The following is a 13,567-nucleotide window of genomic DNA, read 5'->3' on the forward strand; positions in this document are numbered from 1 at the left end:
ATATATATATTAACTTGGCAACTAAATTCCAACCATTTGTTTTTTAAAATTTGTTTTCAAAGTTTACTTTTTTAATAAAATAATTTCGAATAAATTATAATCCGAAAATTAACGACAAATTTAAAAAAGATAATAGCGAAAACTTATAGTTGTCAATGTAATATATATAAAAATTAGAAATAAATCTAACACAGGTGACCAATATAAATCGTATTATTTCTGACGATCTGTTAACGTTCTGTTTTGTTAAAGTCATCATCTTTGCACGCTCAAACAACAGATGCAAGAAATGCAACTGAAAGATGCGAAATCATCGGACAAGTAAAAGGAACTATCGTTCAAGTGCAAGAGCAATCAGAAAAAAATCATCAACAAATGCTCGTGGATACTTATTCTAACGGTTTATTACAAATAAATCAAATTAATAATAATAATCGTTCGTTAACTTCGTTAAATTTAAGTATACGCAATGATAACGATAATGATGACGACGACGACGATGATAATGATGATAATTTTGTATCAAAAAATTTCACTTACAATTCTACAAATGATAATAACGTAATACTAATGTCACAAGAAACGTTGTATCAAATAAAACGTAAATTGGAAAAACTCGAGAACGTTTTACAAAAATACGGTGTCATGTTAGATTCTCCTAAAAAACATATCGAAAAAGAATTAAACAAAAAAGAAGAAGAAGAAAATAAGAACAAAAAATGTAACAACATTGAAACGATTTATCGTAACGTCGTTGATACTTGCGACAAAATGAAAAATAAAATCGATAATAACGAAAGTAATAATTTAGATTTAAATGTAAACAAATCTAACGATAAAATGTTACAAACTAATAGCAGCGATTGGGAATTATTTGAGAGTATCGATTCCGAAGAAAATAATTCGATGATTTCGATGAAAAAAAGTCATTCCGAAGGATCAATTATCGTAAACGAAGACAAATCGTATAAAACAAATGATAATTTAATATTAAATGAAACATTTATTGCAAATAATGATTATCAAAATGATGATAAAAAAGTATTATTATCAGAATTCGTAGAAGAAACTGACGATGATCCGTCATCATCGATCATGTTATCAATAAATTCAACAGATCAATTGGAAATATTGAAAGATAGTGATTTGGAAAATAACAAATCTACCGAAATGTTAATAAAAGAAGCATTGCAATGTAAGAATGAACTTTTGCACAAATTATATTCGAATATTGAAATCATTAATGAAATTAAAGAAAAAACTATGTCGAATAATTATAAGAATGATATAAATGATGATGATGATGATGATGATGACGATGATGATATTGATTGTTTAAACAATGACAAAACAAATTTGAAATCTAAATTATTGGATATTATAACAGAAGAATCAACTATTAGTAATTGTACAGAGAAAACTAGTGGAACGTATATATTTTTACAAACGAAAGAACCATACGATGATATATCAATTCGTTCTACGTCATCATTGAACGTGGAATTAAATGATAACAAAAAAAAAGACAATATTACGATCAACGATAACATTGTTTCAGAAATGCATAATAATTTATCGAAACAAATTATACCGATTAATAATTCATCACAATATTTCAGTTTAAACGATTTATCTATATTATCGGAATACGAAAATAATTCATTACGAGAACAACTTATGAATGATTCGAAATCATTTTTTATAGAAAAAAATAAATCTTCGTTGAAAGGTAAAAGACGACACGAGGATGTTGCATTGTTAAATGAAAAAAATAATGATGATGATGATGATGATGATGATGATAATAATATCGATGACGATCGTAAAAGAAAATGTAATCGTGACGATGATGACGATGATAAACGTTTGATATCTTATGATGAATTACGTAAAGCTAAAAGTTTTAATATGTCTTTTTATCAAAATGATTATAATAACGTTACGAGTAATAATATTAATGATATTTTATTAACAAAAAAATGCATAAAAAATAACGCGGAAAATAATACAGAATTATTTACAAAAATTCATAACAATGATAATGATAATAATAATAATGATTTTCAAGATGATAATAATAAAATGGAAGAAACCGATGATGATTTATTATCTTTCAATCGAACTACCGATTCGTCTAGTTATGGTGGTGGTGGTGGTGGTGGTATAAAATATCAATTAATGATAGATAACGGTAGCATGACTAATTTATTTTCACCAATCGATTCGAATTTAGAAAATAAACGTTGTTGTTGTGTATCGTCATCCGTTATTAAAAAAGATGACATATTATACGATCATGATTTATCATTAAAAAGACGACCGGGAATGTTATCGTTCGCACAACTCAAAATGAATACCACCATAATACCCGACGAAAATGATTTATTTCAAAATCCATATTTTCTTGCGGAAACAACAACAACAACAACAACCCTGTCGGAAATAAATTGTCGAGAAAGTATTGAATTTAATTTAATTCCAATATCGGTGGTATCTATCGATACTCACGAATCAAATATTTTCGCAATGACTCGCGAACAAATTTTGACCGATATACAAAATGACTTATCATCATCCGTATTAAGTATATCTTATAACAATGATCGAAAAAATGACATCGAGGTAACTGAAATTATTGAAAATAAAATTTATGAAACTGATGATCAACGTGAAATGGAAATAATTTATGAAGATGATAATCCAAAAAATATACTTTGTATTTCGGATATTATTGATCATAAAAATGATGAAAATAATGATGTTCAAGATACAATGATATTACAACATAACGTGATTACTCAACGAAGTAGTTCATATTTTACTGGTGATACTTCGAGTTCTGTTAATAAAATAAATGATTTTGAGTGTTATCAAGAATCATTGAGTGATATTAAAATGAATAATGATTCCATTAAGGATATAGATATTCGAAATGATATATTAGAATATTGTATAAATACGTGTATGGATTTATTAATAAAAAAGGAAACTAATAAGAAGGATAACGAATCGTTGCAACAACAATTGAAAGATATAACAAAGAGTGAATGTATTATTTTGAATAATAATGAACCATCAATTTCTTATATTGAACAAACGAACGATTTGGAATTATTCAAGGAAGTTAAATCAATCGAAGAATGTAATAAAAATTTATTGGAAAATAAATCGGAAGGATTTATTTTTGACGGAAGTATTTATTACAAAAAACCATCTACTACCTTGGACGAATCAAATTTAAAGAAAAATAATCGTACGCGTAATACAACAAATTTTAATTCCAAATTTAAAATAACAAATGACAATAATATCAAAATTAAAGAACCGACAAACGTAAAAGGTATTACCTATTCGAAAAGATACGCAACAATGACTAATAATAATAATAATAATAATAATAATAATAATAATAATAATAATTCTCAGCTTAAGGCAAAAAGTAATTTCAATATAATAATCGATAACAAAGATATCGTATCGGATTCTTTAATTAAATCATATACGAGACCTAACAGTTGTAATATTTCGCGAGAAAAGTCACGATTTAACGGGAATATTAATAAAAATGGTTTGTCATCGCGTTCAGCTGTTTTCTCTCGTACGAATAACGAACAAAAATACGATAAAATAAAATCCAATTCGGAAATGGATTCGAAGTATTCATCAATCATATTAACTCAACCAAAATCATTTTCTAAATCATGTATACCTATATTAAAAAGTCGATTGGATTCACGAAAAATTGAACAACATCCAATATGTCGACCTAAAAGTCCAATTAGAGGGCCATTAACGATGCGTGGTTCCTATAGAAATAAAATACATATTAACGATGATAATCTTAATGAAATCAACGTTATACCAAATGAAGGTAATTTTATTAATAAAGAAGATACTCGACAACATCTGGATAACAGTAATAAAACGATCGATAAACAATTTAAAACGGTATCAACATTATCATCGTCATCATCGTCATTATCGTTTAAAGAAGCAAAAGTAAATGTCATAGACGAGGAAGATTTTAATAATATCGTATCTAACGAACAAACGATAATATACGTTAATATAATTAATCATCACGATAGTAACGTGACAAGAATACTTGATCCTGATAAATTTCTCGAGTATAATAAAAAAAAGAACGTAAATGAGTCATCGTCAGATCCTAAATTCAATGAAAACGTGTCATCGTCACCTTTCGTAATAATGACTCAAGAAAAACATACCTTGCCAAAAGTTGTAACAATTATGTCTTCAACAACATCGAATAATGCTAATAATAATAATAATAATAATGATATCGATTCAAACGATAGTAAAAATTTGTCCAATTCTAATGTATCGTCCAGTGGTAGGTTAAAAAATTTATGGTCTTTTACGATTCAACAAAAAGAAATGGAAGTTTCGGTAAAACCATCGGTCACGGACACGAGCACTTCGATGTCGGATTTTCTTAAAATCAATGAAACTATTGTGCCATTTCACGAGCATCAAATATTTGGCGTACCTAAAGAATTAACCAACGAGGAATATTCTTATTTGTTTGAAATTCTAACATGTAAACAAAATCTTGGTTATTTAAAGGAAATACAAAATTTGTGCAATAGACTTAGATTAAGAAACAACACTAATGTCTAATAATTTTGTTCATCTATATCTCGATTCCCTTATGATGTTTGTCTTTTATTACATATTTTCATAAATATATATATATACATATAAATATATATATGTATATATGTATGTGTATTCTTTGAGAAGAAATATACCTCTCTTTTTTTGTATACGTTTTACGCTTTAATAAATTTTTAATAATTTAATATAAAAAAAATATATATATATTGTTAAAAAAAACGCACCTGCATCTGTACACTTTGGCAGTTGACGAACTCGATACTCGATACTACCGAATCAAATACAACCGATGATTTGCGACAAGAATCCATGACGATTGAATTAACTTTTCCTTTGACTACCATTGTACTGTCCTGGCAACGGAACATGTAGATAACGTTGTTCATCTCAACGTTGTCGATGAGCAGGTCTTTATTACCTTTGTGATATTCCTAGTTTTGTTTTGTAAAGAGACATAAGAAAAATAATACTCATTAATTTCATCAATCGTTGCAAAACTAAAATCCATTGGTTTGTACAATAGCGACGATTTAAAAATGGATACACACCACTAGCCATTTTTTACCATCCTTAGTAAACACAGGTGGTTTATCGATAGGTGCGTTAGCTGGTAATACAGTTTTTCCTGGTACTGCATTATCAAGAACAGGAGCTTTGAATGGAGCTGGACCAGTTCTTAATGATGGGTTCTTATGAGTCTGCATGTCCGACGTAACTTTTTTCAAATCTAAATGAGTATTAAATGAAATAAATACAAAATATAAACGATAGTTTATATACACACACACACACACACACATAAGTACATCAGATATCATCGAGATATTAAGAAAATATAAATTACATATACACGTACTCTTCGTGATACCTTCCCCTTGATTAATTTCTTTGAATAGAGCACTTCTATCGTCGCTTACGTTCAATGCAGATACCTCGGGTAAAGGCATAGAAGGTGGTGGTGGTGGTGGAATCCCCCCCATTGGCGCAGAACCACCAGATTTGGCCCATACCAATCCCGTTGTATGATGTTGTCTAACGTATTGTTGAAGATCAGTCAATGTTTGTACCCATGCTTTACACCAATCCACGTGCGTTTTGTCTCTGTTAAATACAAAAATATGATATTAATGTTTCCTATCAGTTTTATAAATCGACTTATAATAATAAGTTTTTTGTTTGTGTTTTTTCAAGAATACTAACTTCTCTTTCCAATCCTTTAAAACGCGATTAGTATAAAACTGTCCAGCATCGTTCATTTCTTTAACGTAAGGAGCTGGTGTAGGTGAGAAAGCAACCCATCCCAATGCTGGAATACTTCCACTTATGGCAGATAAATGATTGAAAAACGGTGAGTTTCTATTCTTCTCGCTGAATTCTTGGATCTGAGTAATCTGTGCCGATGTTGGTGCCAACAATGATATTTGTTCGGATTGATTGGTAGGCGCTGAACGACTCCCAGCCAATTGGATGAAACCAAGTTGTATTCTTTTTTAAAAATCAAACGTTAATAGATTATTTTTTTGGTATCTATTTTTTACAATGGAAAAAATTGATGGAAAGATAAATAATAATAATAATAAAGATAATAAAACACAACTCACTGGAATGCTTTTTCAACCATTTCACTTTGAGTAGCTACAACTCCGCCAATTTTTTGGCTAAGTTGAAGATATTCTTTCAACGATCCTGCCAACAAATCTTCGTATCCTGCGACAGACATATTGTTGATGTTGATGTTACTATTATTATTACTATTATTGTTGTTGTTGTTGTTAGCGTTGTTGATGCTTGGTTGTAATATATTGTAAGATGCTTTTTCCGGTGATGATAATGGCGATGCAGCTGTATTTCTCGTTGATACCACCGGTTGCGGTTTCTTCGGTGACGGTGTATTAGTTTGAACAGCGGTTTCTTGAGTTTGAGTTAGAGAATGTCCTCCTCCTCCTCCTATTCCTCCTCCTGGTACTCTCTCCAATCGTTTGGTTACACTCTCAAGTCGATTAACCAGATCCAACAAATGTTCTTCCCTGTCGCTTACTTCGCAACCTTAATCAAATCAAAATTTTAATTACGATCAAATATAATTGCTTTTATAATTAATTTTGTGTTATACTATATATAGATATATATCTCTTTAAGAAGTTTTTTTTAATTAATATAATGCTAGATGTAACAAAAAATATTTTTCCATTGTTTCAATTTAAATTATCTCCTTCAAGGGAAAATTAACAACAACAACATTTAATTTATTACATTACGAATGATGATTATTATTATTATATTATAAATTCTTAATGTGATATTTTACTTTCACATGCGGTAACAACAACAACAAAAACAATGATGTTAAAAGTAACAAGTAAATAACACTTACATGCAAATAAGAACAAAAAAAAAGAGACAATTTTTCTAACACATACATGTATACTTACGTTATTTATTTAATTAATTATCTATTATTGCGTGCTTATATCATAACGTTAAAAATTAAATATTCAAACCTGATCGATCGCATTAATGATTACTTTTTATAAATAAAATAGTGCAAATACGAGTGTATTGTGTATATAATATTATAAGGATAAACTTTTTTTGTCCTAATTTTTGACTATTACGATGGAATTTCAAGAAGTTGAGAAAAATGAATTTTATCCACCGTTGCCGTAATAATTCGTAACACCTGGTATGAGAAAATGTTCTCGCGTATTAAGATGTTTTAAGACCGTATATTAAAACGAAATTCACGGTTTAAAAATAATTTCTGTCAACATTCTACCACGGGGGTGAAGGGGGGAAAAGGGGGAGGGGTGGGAATTCTCATCATTATGTTGCAAGTATTATAACGCGTATTTAACATTTTAGAATACTATTACACTCAAATGTTAAATCATGAAAAGTTTAACAAAATGAGAACACGTTATGAACGTCTACAATCACACACACACACATACACTCGCGACATAGAGATAAAAGATTTAATTATAATATTTAATATATTCGAGTATATTAAATATTTCAAAAGGAATTCTTTTGATAATAATAATAATAATATTAACACAACCGTATAATATATATATATAAAGGATTCAACATGAATGATTATGATGGAGGATTAAAGTACGAACAGAAAAAAAAGTATAAAAAAATAATTGAATCAATCGATCATTCACCTTAGCTCAGAAATAAAATAAAAAAGAAAGAAAAAAACAAAGATTATTAAAAAATATTTCTATATGGGGAATTTAAAGAATTATGACGCTGTTATGTAATATATCGATTCTTTACATATATACCAACAACAAATACGTATATGTATATATATATATATATATATATACGTTTTTTTTTATTCTTCTTCTTCCTCTTTCTCTTTATCACCCTTCGTTAAAAAGAAAAAAAAAAATAATAAAGATAGACGACGCGTACTTGAACGTACTTGACTTTCGGAAAATCTACGTAAGACTGAAAAAGATACTTTGAGGGAAAGATATTCAAGATGTTAGAATATCTCTCCGTGTGTGTCTGTTCTATAATTAGATAACTTCACGCAAATCCTCCAAGATGTATATTAGTATGTAACTTTGTATAATTTCGTATAAAATACCTTGCGCTCGTACGCACATACAGGAGGCACACACACACACACGCACATACATACATTAGGAATATTTATAAAACGAATGAATACGTAGGTGTAAAAGTACTATGATGACTCAGATCAAGATTCAATTTATATATAATTCATTTTGAAAATAAATATAACATGCATGTTTTTTTTTTTAATTAATATGATTTATTAAATATACCATATACCTACCAACGCACACATGCGCGTATTACAAGAGAGAAAATATAATAAAAGTTTAAATTAAAATAAAAAACTTTTATTATTATTAATATTATTATTCGTAAACTCTCTCACCCCAACCACCATCACCATAACCACCACCAAAACTGTGGTAGGATTATTCCTCTCTTTTCTTTATTTCTATTTTATTATGTCAATGATAAAAATAACAGACGGAAGTTGATATATAGGTCGAGGACACGTAGATTAAAGAAAAAAAAAAAATAATAATAATGCCGGTGAGAAGTGACTATGCTGCTGCTGCTGCTTGCTGGTGGATTCAAGAAAAATCTTCCAACTTTGTCCTTTATATTTCTTTTTTCCCCCTGTCTATTTGTTAAACGTGTGCTTGGCACACACAGACACATATATATATACACACACACGTTCGTATCTATTCTCAGATGAATTGTTCTTTATTTTAAGATAAAAACGTGTGTGTGTGTGTATATATATATATATATATATATATATATATATATATAGTGAGTGACATTTAAAATTGTAGAACGTTACACTTATCGGACATTTGCTTGAAAACTATTTGTATAAGTGGTAGTAGTAGTATTTAGAATAATTACGTGAATAATAATGCCAATCATTTTTAGATTTATATTTATCTACGAAGTATTAATACCTGTTTAAAAGGTTTTATGCCAAATGAACTCTAATGAATTCAATGAAAGTTTGAAACACGATCGATATCCTAATTTTTCTCTTTCTTTCTTTCTTTCTTTCTTTCTTTCTTTCTTTTTTTTTTCTTTTTCTAATAAAACAAACTAACGAAAATGTTCATTATCGTTCTCACCAATTGTTAACGCTACAATTGATTTATTTTTGTATATTAATTAAATAGATATATTAATTTATTATCCATACGTTTCTGGTTAAATATTCCGAACACGTACCTCACTTATTTCCTATATTGGATTTTTCATACAAATAAGATTTATTTCTATTATTTAATAAACAAGATAATATATTATATATAGGGAAATATTTTACACATAAGAGGAAAGAAATAGTAATAATTATCGTAATATAAAAATCGTGCAAAATAATTCGTGCAAATTGAATGAATACAAATTTTAAGAAATACACACACACGAAAGACATAGATCAACACATACACAAATAGATAAAGAATAATTTTACGAAGATAATTTCATTATTATTATTACGATTGGTATTCTGAATTATGTTTTTGTTTTTTTGTTTTGTTTTATTTTTCGTGTAATCCCTAAAGGCCAATTAGATTTATTCAAAGATTTTAATATTAAAAATGTATTTCAATATTACGTATACCAAACAAAACTATTATTCTCGCGTGAGTAGTAAAACGTCGGAACATACAAAAACAAAAAAAAAAAAAAGAAAAATGATTAAAAAGAGAAAAAATAAAACCGAGGCAAGAAATATTTCACGAGAGTTGATAAACTCGGTTGGCACCGAGTTTAAGTTAGGTGAGTGTATGTGTATTATGTTCTAATAAATAAAAAAAGAAATAATATATATGCAACCACGGTGAAGTTATATAAATTGTGAAAGGAACGTTTGACGAAAGGAAAGGAAAGGAAAGGAAAGGAAAAAAAAGAAAATTAGAACAAAGAAAAATTATTTTTTTAGCAGTACGCGAGGTTCTCTCGAATTACCCCGGAGAAACCGTGTACTACTCGTAAATAAAAGAAAAACAAAACAAAAAAACGAATAAATAAATAGAAAGAAAAAGATATTAAATTCATTTTTTGTACCTCATTCTCAAAATCAAAATAATTCAAACCATTTTGTCTTGTTACAACGCAATTTCTTTCGGTACGAATTAGTTACATTCAGATTTCTTCTTTTAATGTAAAATAATTAGCTACGAGAAACGTGAATTCTCTTTTATATTGAATACAAGAATAAAAAAAAAACAAAAAATTCTTTTAAAATGATAAACGGTTAAAACGTAATATGATTTTTCTTATACGTATTATTATCCAGAACAAAATTTATATATCATTATATTTTCTAACAAAATCCTATTATAATTCTTATACTCTAGTAGCTAAAAATTAACAGAGGGGAAAAAAAGAAAAAAAAACATTAAAACCCCGTAAGTATGAATTATACAAAATAAATTACATACATATATATATGATACACGTAAAAGTTTATATATAACGTCAAAAGTTAAATGATCAATTAACAAATGGTTAGTTAATCACCAACAATAATAACCAGAAGAACAATATTAACAACAACAATAATAATAATAATAAAAGTAGATAACAATTATGGTTAGATTCGTTTTGAAGGAGGATAATAAAATGATAAAAAGGGTTGGGGATGATTTTGATCGATAAAAAACGTCGGTTTCTATAATAACAATAATAATAATAGAGAAACGTGTGTGTGTGTCATGCATAATAAAATGATTGTTATTAATCGTAGCCCTAACCGGTGTGAACCATCGGTCCTAAAGGGTCGAACCTCACTCTGTGCTCCGAAGTATTTTGGGTAGCTTGTAGTAAATCGGAGAAGAACCTGTGACGCCTTAATGCTAGCTCGTCGCGTGCTACGGGGGTTGCAGGGGGTTCTTGCATCCCGCTGCATCCCTCCGATCCCGGATCACCGTCATCCTCTTCTGACAGCCAACGTGGAATCGTAGAAACTACGAAAAGCATATTTTTCTTGTTCCCCCCGTTGTCTGTTACTATTTTCTAACTAACCCTTTTCCACCCCCCCCTCCCTCATTCTTTCTTTTTCTTCTTTTTACAAGTTACATCTTTCATCTCTCTTTCTTTCATTTATTTCTTGTTAAATTCGATTCGTTAGAAATGTGATTTAATTGTTGAATTAAAAACATTTGGAATATTTTTCGGAATGATCGTTGCATTTGGGAAATTATGTTTGTATCCAAAGAAATATGTCAGGATGTAATATTATGATGATACAAAATTATGAAACCGAGTATAAAATATTTAATTGAAAATTATTGTCGCGGATGTAAATTGTTTAATTTTTTTCTTAAAATCCTTTTTTTTATATATTCCTCCCCCCCTGGTATATATATATATATTCTCTAGAGTATAGAATTTTAAATAAAATATATATATATATATACGTAAAGAAACTAAAAATTGTGAGATAAATATAAGTAAAGTAATGATAAGACATTGTAAAAAAAACTTTGTAAGTTGGTGCAATAAAAACCTGATTATATATATATATACGTAAACCGTAGGGATTTAAAAAAGTGGATACTCGTTATGAAAAAGTAGGAAAAATAATTTGTTTTGATCGTAAGCCAATTTTATCTTCCTCCCTTCCCACACCCCCGACCATAACTTACGAAATATAAATTAAACCATTTTGCAGATTAAAAGGTAAACGGTTACGAATAAATAACAATTAATATATCAATTTTTGTTTATACGAAAAGAACAATATAAAAATCAAATCACTTCTTCCCCCCTATATTTTATATTTTTCTTCTTCTTTTTTCCTTTTTCTTCCATGTAAATCACGTTCAGGGGTTGAAAACGCGTAATTTATTATTACGAAGATCGTGTATTACGTTAAAAAAAAAAAAAAAAGGGTCTGATAAAAATAATACGCACGAAAGTATTATCCTCGACTGAAATATTATTCCGATTCGAACAATAGGATAACGAGTAGTAGTTTACAATCGATCGATCGATTGATCGAATAGCAATATTCGATAATCGATTGATTGTATCGTCTGATACTCTAGGGAAAAGAAAAAAAAAAGAAAAAAATAAGTGGTATTGCATCATCTTCTAGTCGTCATCGATCGAAAATCGTATTACAGGAATTGCTGATACCAATATGAATGGTCTTTCTCTGTCTCTCTTACTCTCTCGTAAAACGAATATCGATTTTCTATCGTACCCTTCTATCCTTTTCTATGGTATTAAACATGGTGAGAAGGGGGAAAGGGAAAGTGGAAGGGGGAGTGGTCTCAGATAATCGAAGGATAATAAAAGACGACAATAGTCGGTGGAATTTCTAAGGAGATTCCAACCCCCATTCCAACCACCATCCCAACCCCCTAACACCCACCGTAATCGAAACTTGGAAATCACATCGGATAAAAGTATAATAATGGATTGATGGATAGATAACGAATCGAATCTTTATGAAATAGGGGAAAAATAAACAAACAAAAAAAAGAGTTAACGTGATAAAAAAGGAAAAAGAAGAAGAAGAAGAAAAAAAAAAAAATACATTATTGTTAAACCTTTTGTAAAGTTTTATTCGATTTATTCGGGTTTTGTTATCTTTTCTGATAAATATTTTGTAAAGCGAAGTTATTAAAAAAAGAAGACGGGGTGGGGGAAAGATAGAGGAGAGTGAGAGAGAAAGAAATAATTGTGTATATGTATATATATATGTATTCTAGTTTCTATTAAAAACCATTTTAGGTCAGATACGTAATCAATTTTCAATGAACGTTGTGATTGACCTTAACCAACCAACCAACCAACCACCCACCCACATTTTCGTTCTCAATTTAATTGCAGTCTATCGAGAAAATGAATTTATTTTTAACAATTATATTAGAAAATATGTAATTTTATAAAAGAAAAAAAAATATAAGAAAATTTTTTGAAAACATTCTCCAAAGAAGAAATTTCTTTTTTTTTTTTTCTTTCTTTCTCTCTCTGGTGAGAAATGACGAGAAGAGAACACGGAAATAAGCCGAATAATAAAAAAAGCAAGCTTCATTTTAAAAAGAGTATCCACTCGAATAAATTGAGAATACGCGTCAGCTCATTTCTTAAGTACATGCTCGACCTTTGTGAACAAGTATTATAATATACAACGTTAAATTATACATGATCGTTTAAGATTATATTAAAACGAACAGAAATTTTTAAAGCAATTATACAATATTCCAAATATAAATAATTAATACGCGTACGCGTTTTATTAAGAAAGAGAGACGAGTATGTTAAACATGGACACATAATATATTAAATATCTTTAATAGGTATAATTCAAATAATTATTACACTAATCTCGAAATTTACAAATAATATAACTAAAACATTATATTATAATATTATAATAAAATTC

General features: G+C 28.6%; 1 protein-coding gene across 3 annotated transcripts in view; it reads right to left on the bottom strand.

Moving 5' to 3' along the window:
• Positions 1–13,567, bottom strand: part of LOC106793810 (adenylyl cyclase-associated protein 1) — a 30,058-nt gene that overhangs the window by 4,265 nt on the left and 12,226 nt on the right. For all 3 annotated transcript variants that reach the window (XM_014761035.1, XM_014761036.1, XM_014761034.1), the window contains exons 2-6: positions 6,240–6,684; positions 5,839–6,123; positions 5,495–5,739; positions 5,187–5,365; positions 4,863–5,069 (exon numbers count right to left, since the gene is read on the bottom strand). In XM_014761035.1, coding sequence (XP_014616521.1) covers positions 4,863–5,069; positions 5,187–5,365; positions 5,495–5,739; positions 5,839–6,123; positions 6,240–6,358 — 1,035 coding nt within the window. In that variant the 5' untranslated portion in view covers positions 6,359–6,684. The remainder of the gene's footprint in view (positions 1–4,862; positions 5,070–5,186; positions 5,366–5,494; positions 5,740–5,838; positions 6,124–6,239; positions 6,685–13,567) is intronic.

This window comes from Polistes canadensis, unplaced genomic scaffold, assembly GCF_001313835.1.
Source record: "Polistes canadensis isolate GaletaPanama2010 unplaced genomic scaffold, ASM131383v1 scaffold_19, whole genome shotgun sequence".
Lineage (NCBI taxonomy): Eukaryota > Metazoa > Arthropoda > Insecta > Hymenoptera > Vespidae > Polistes > Polistes canadensis.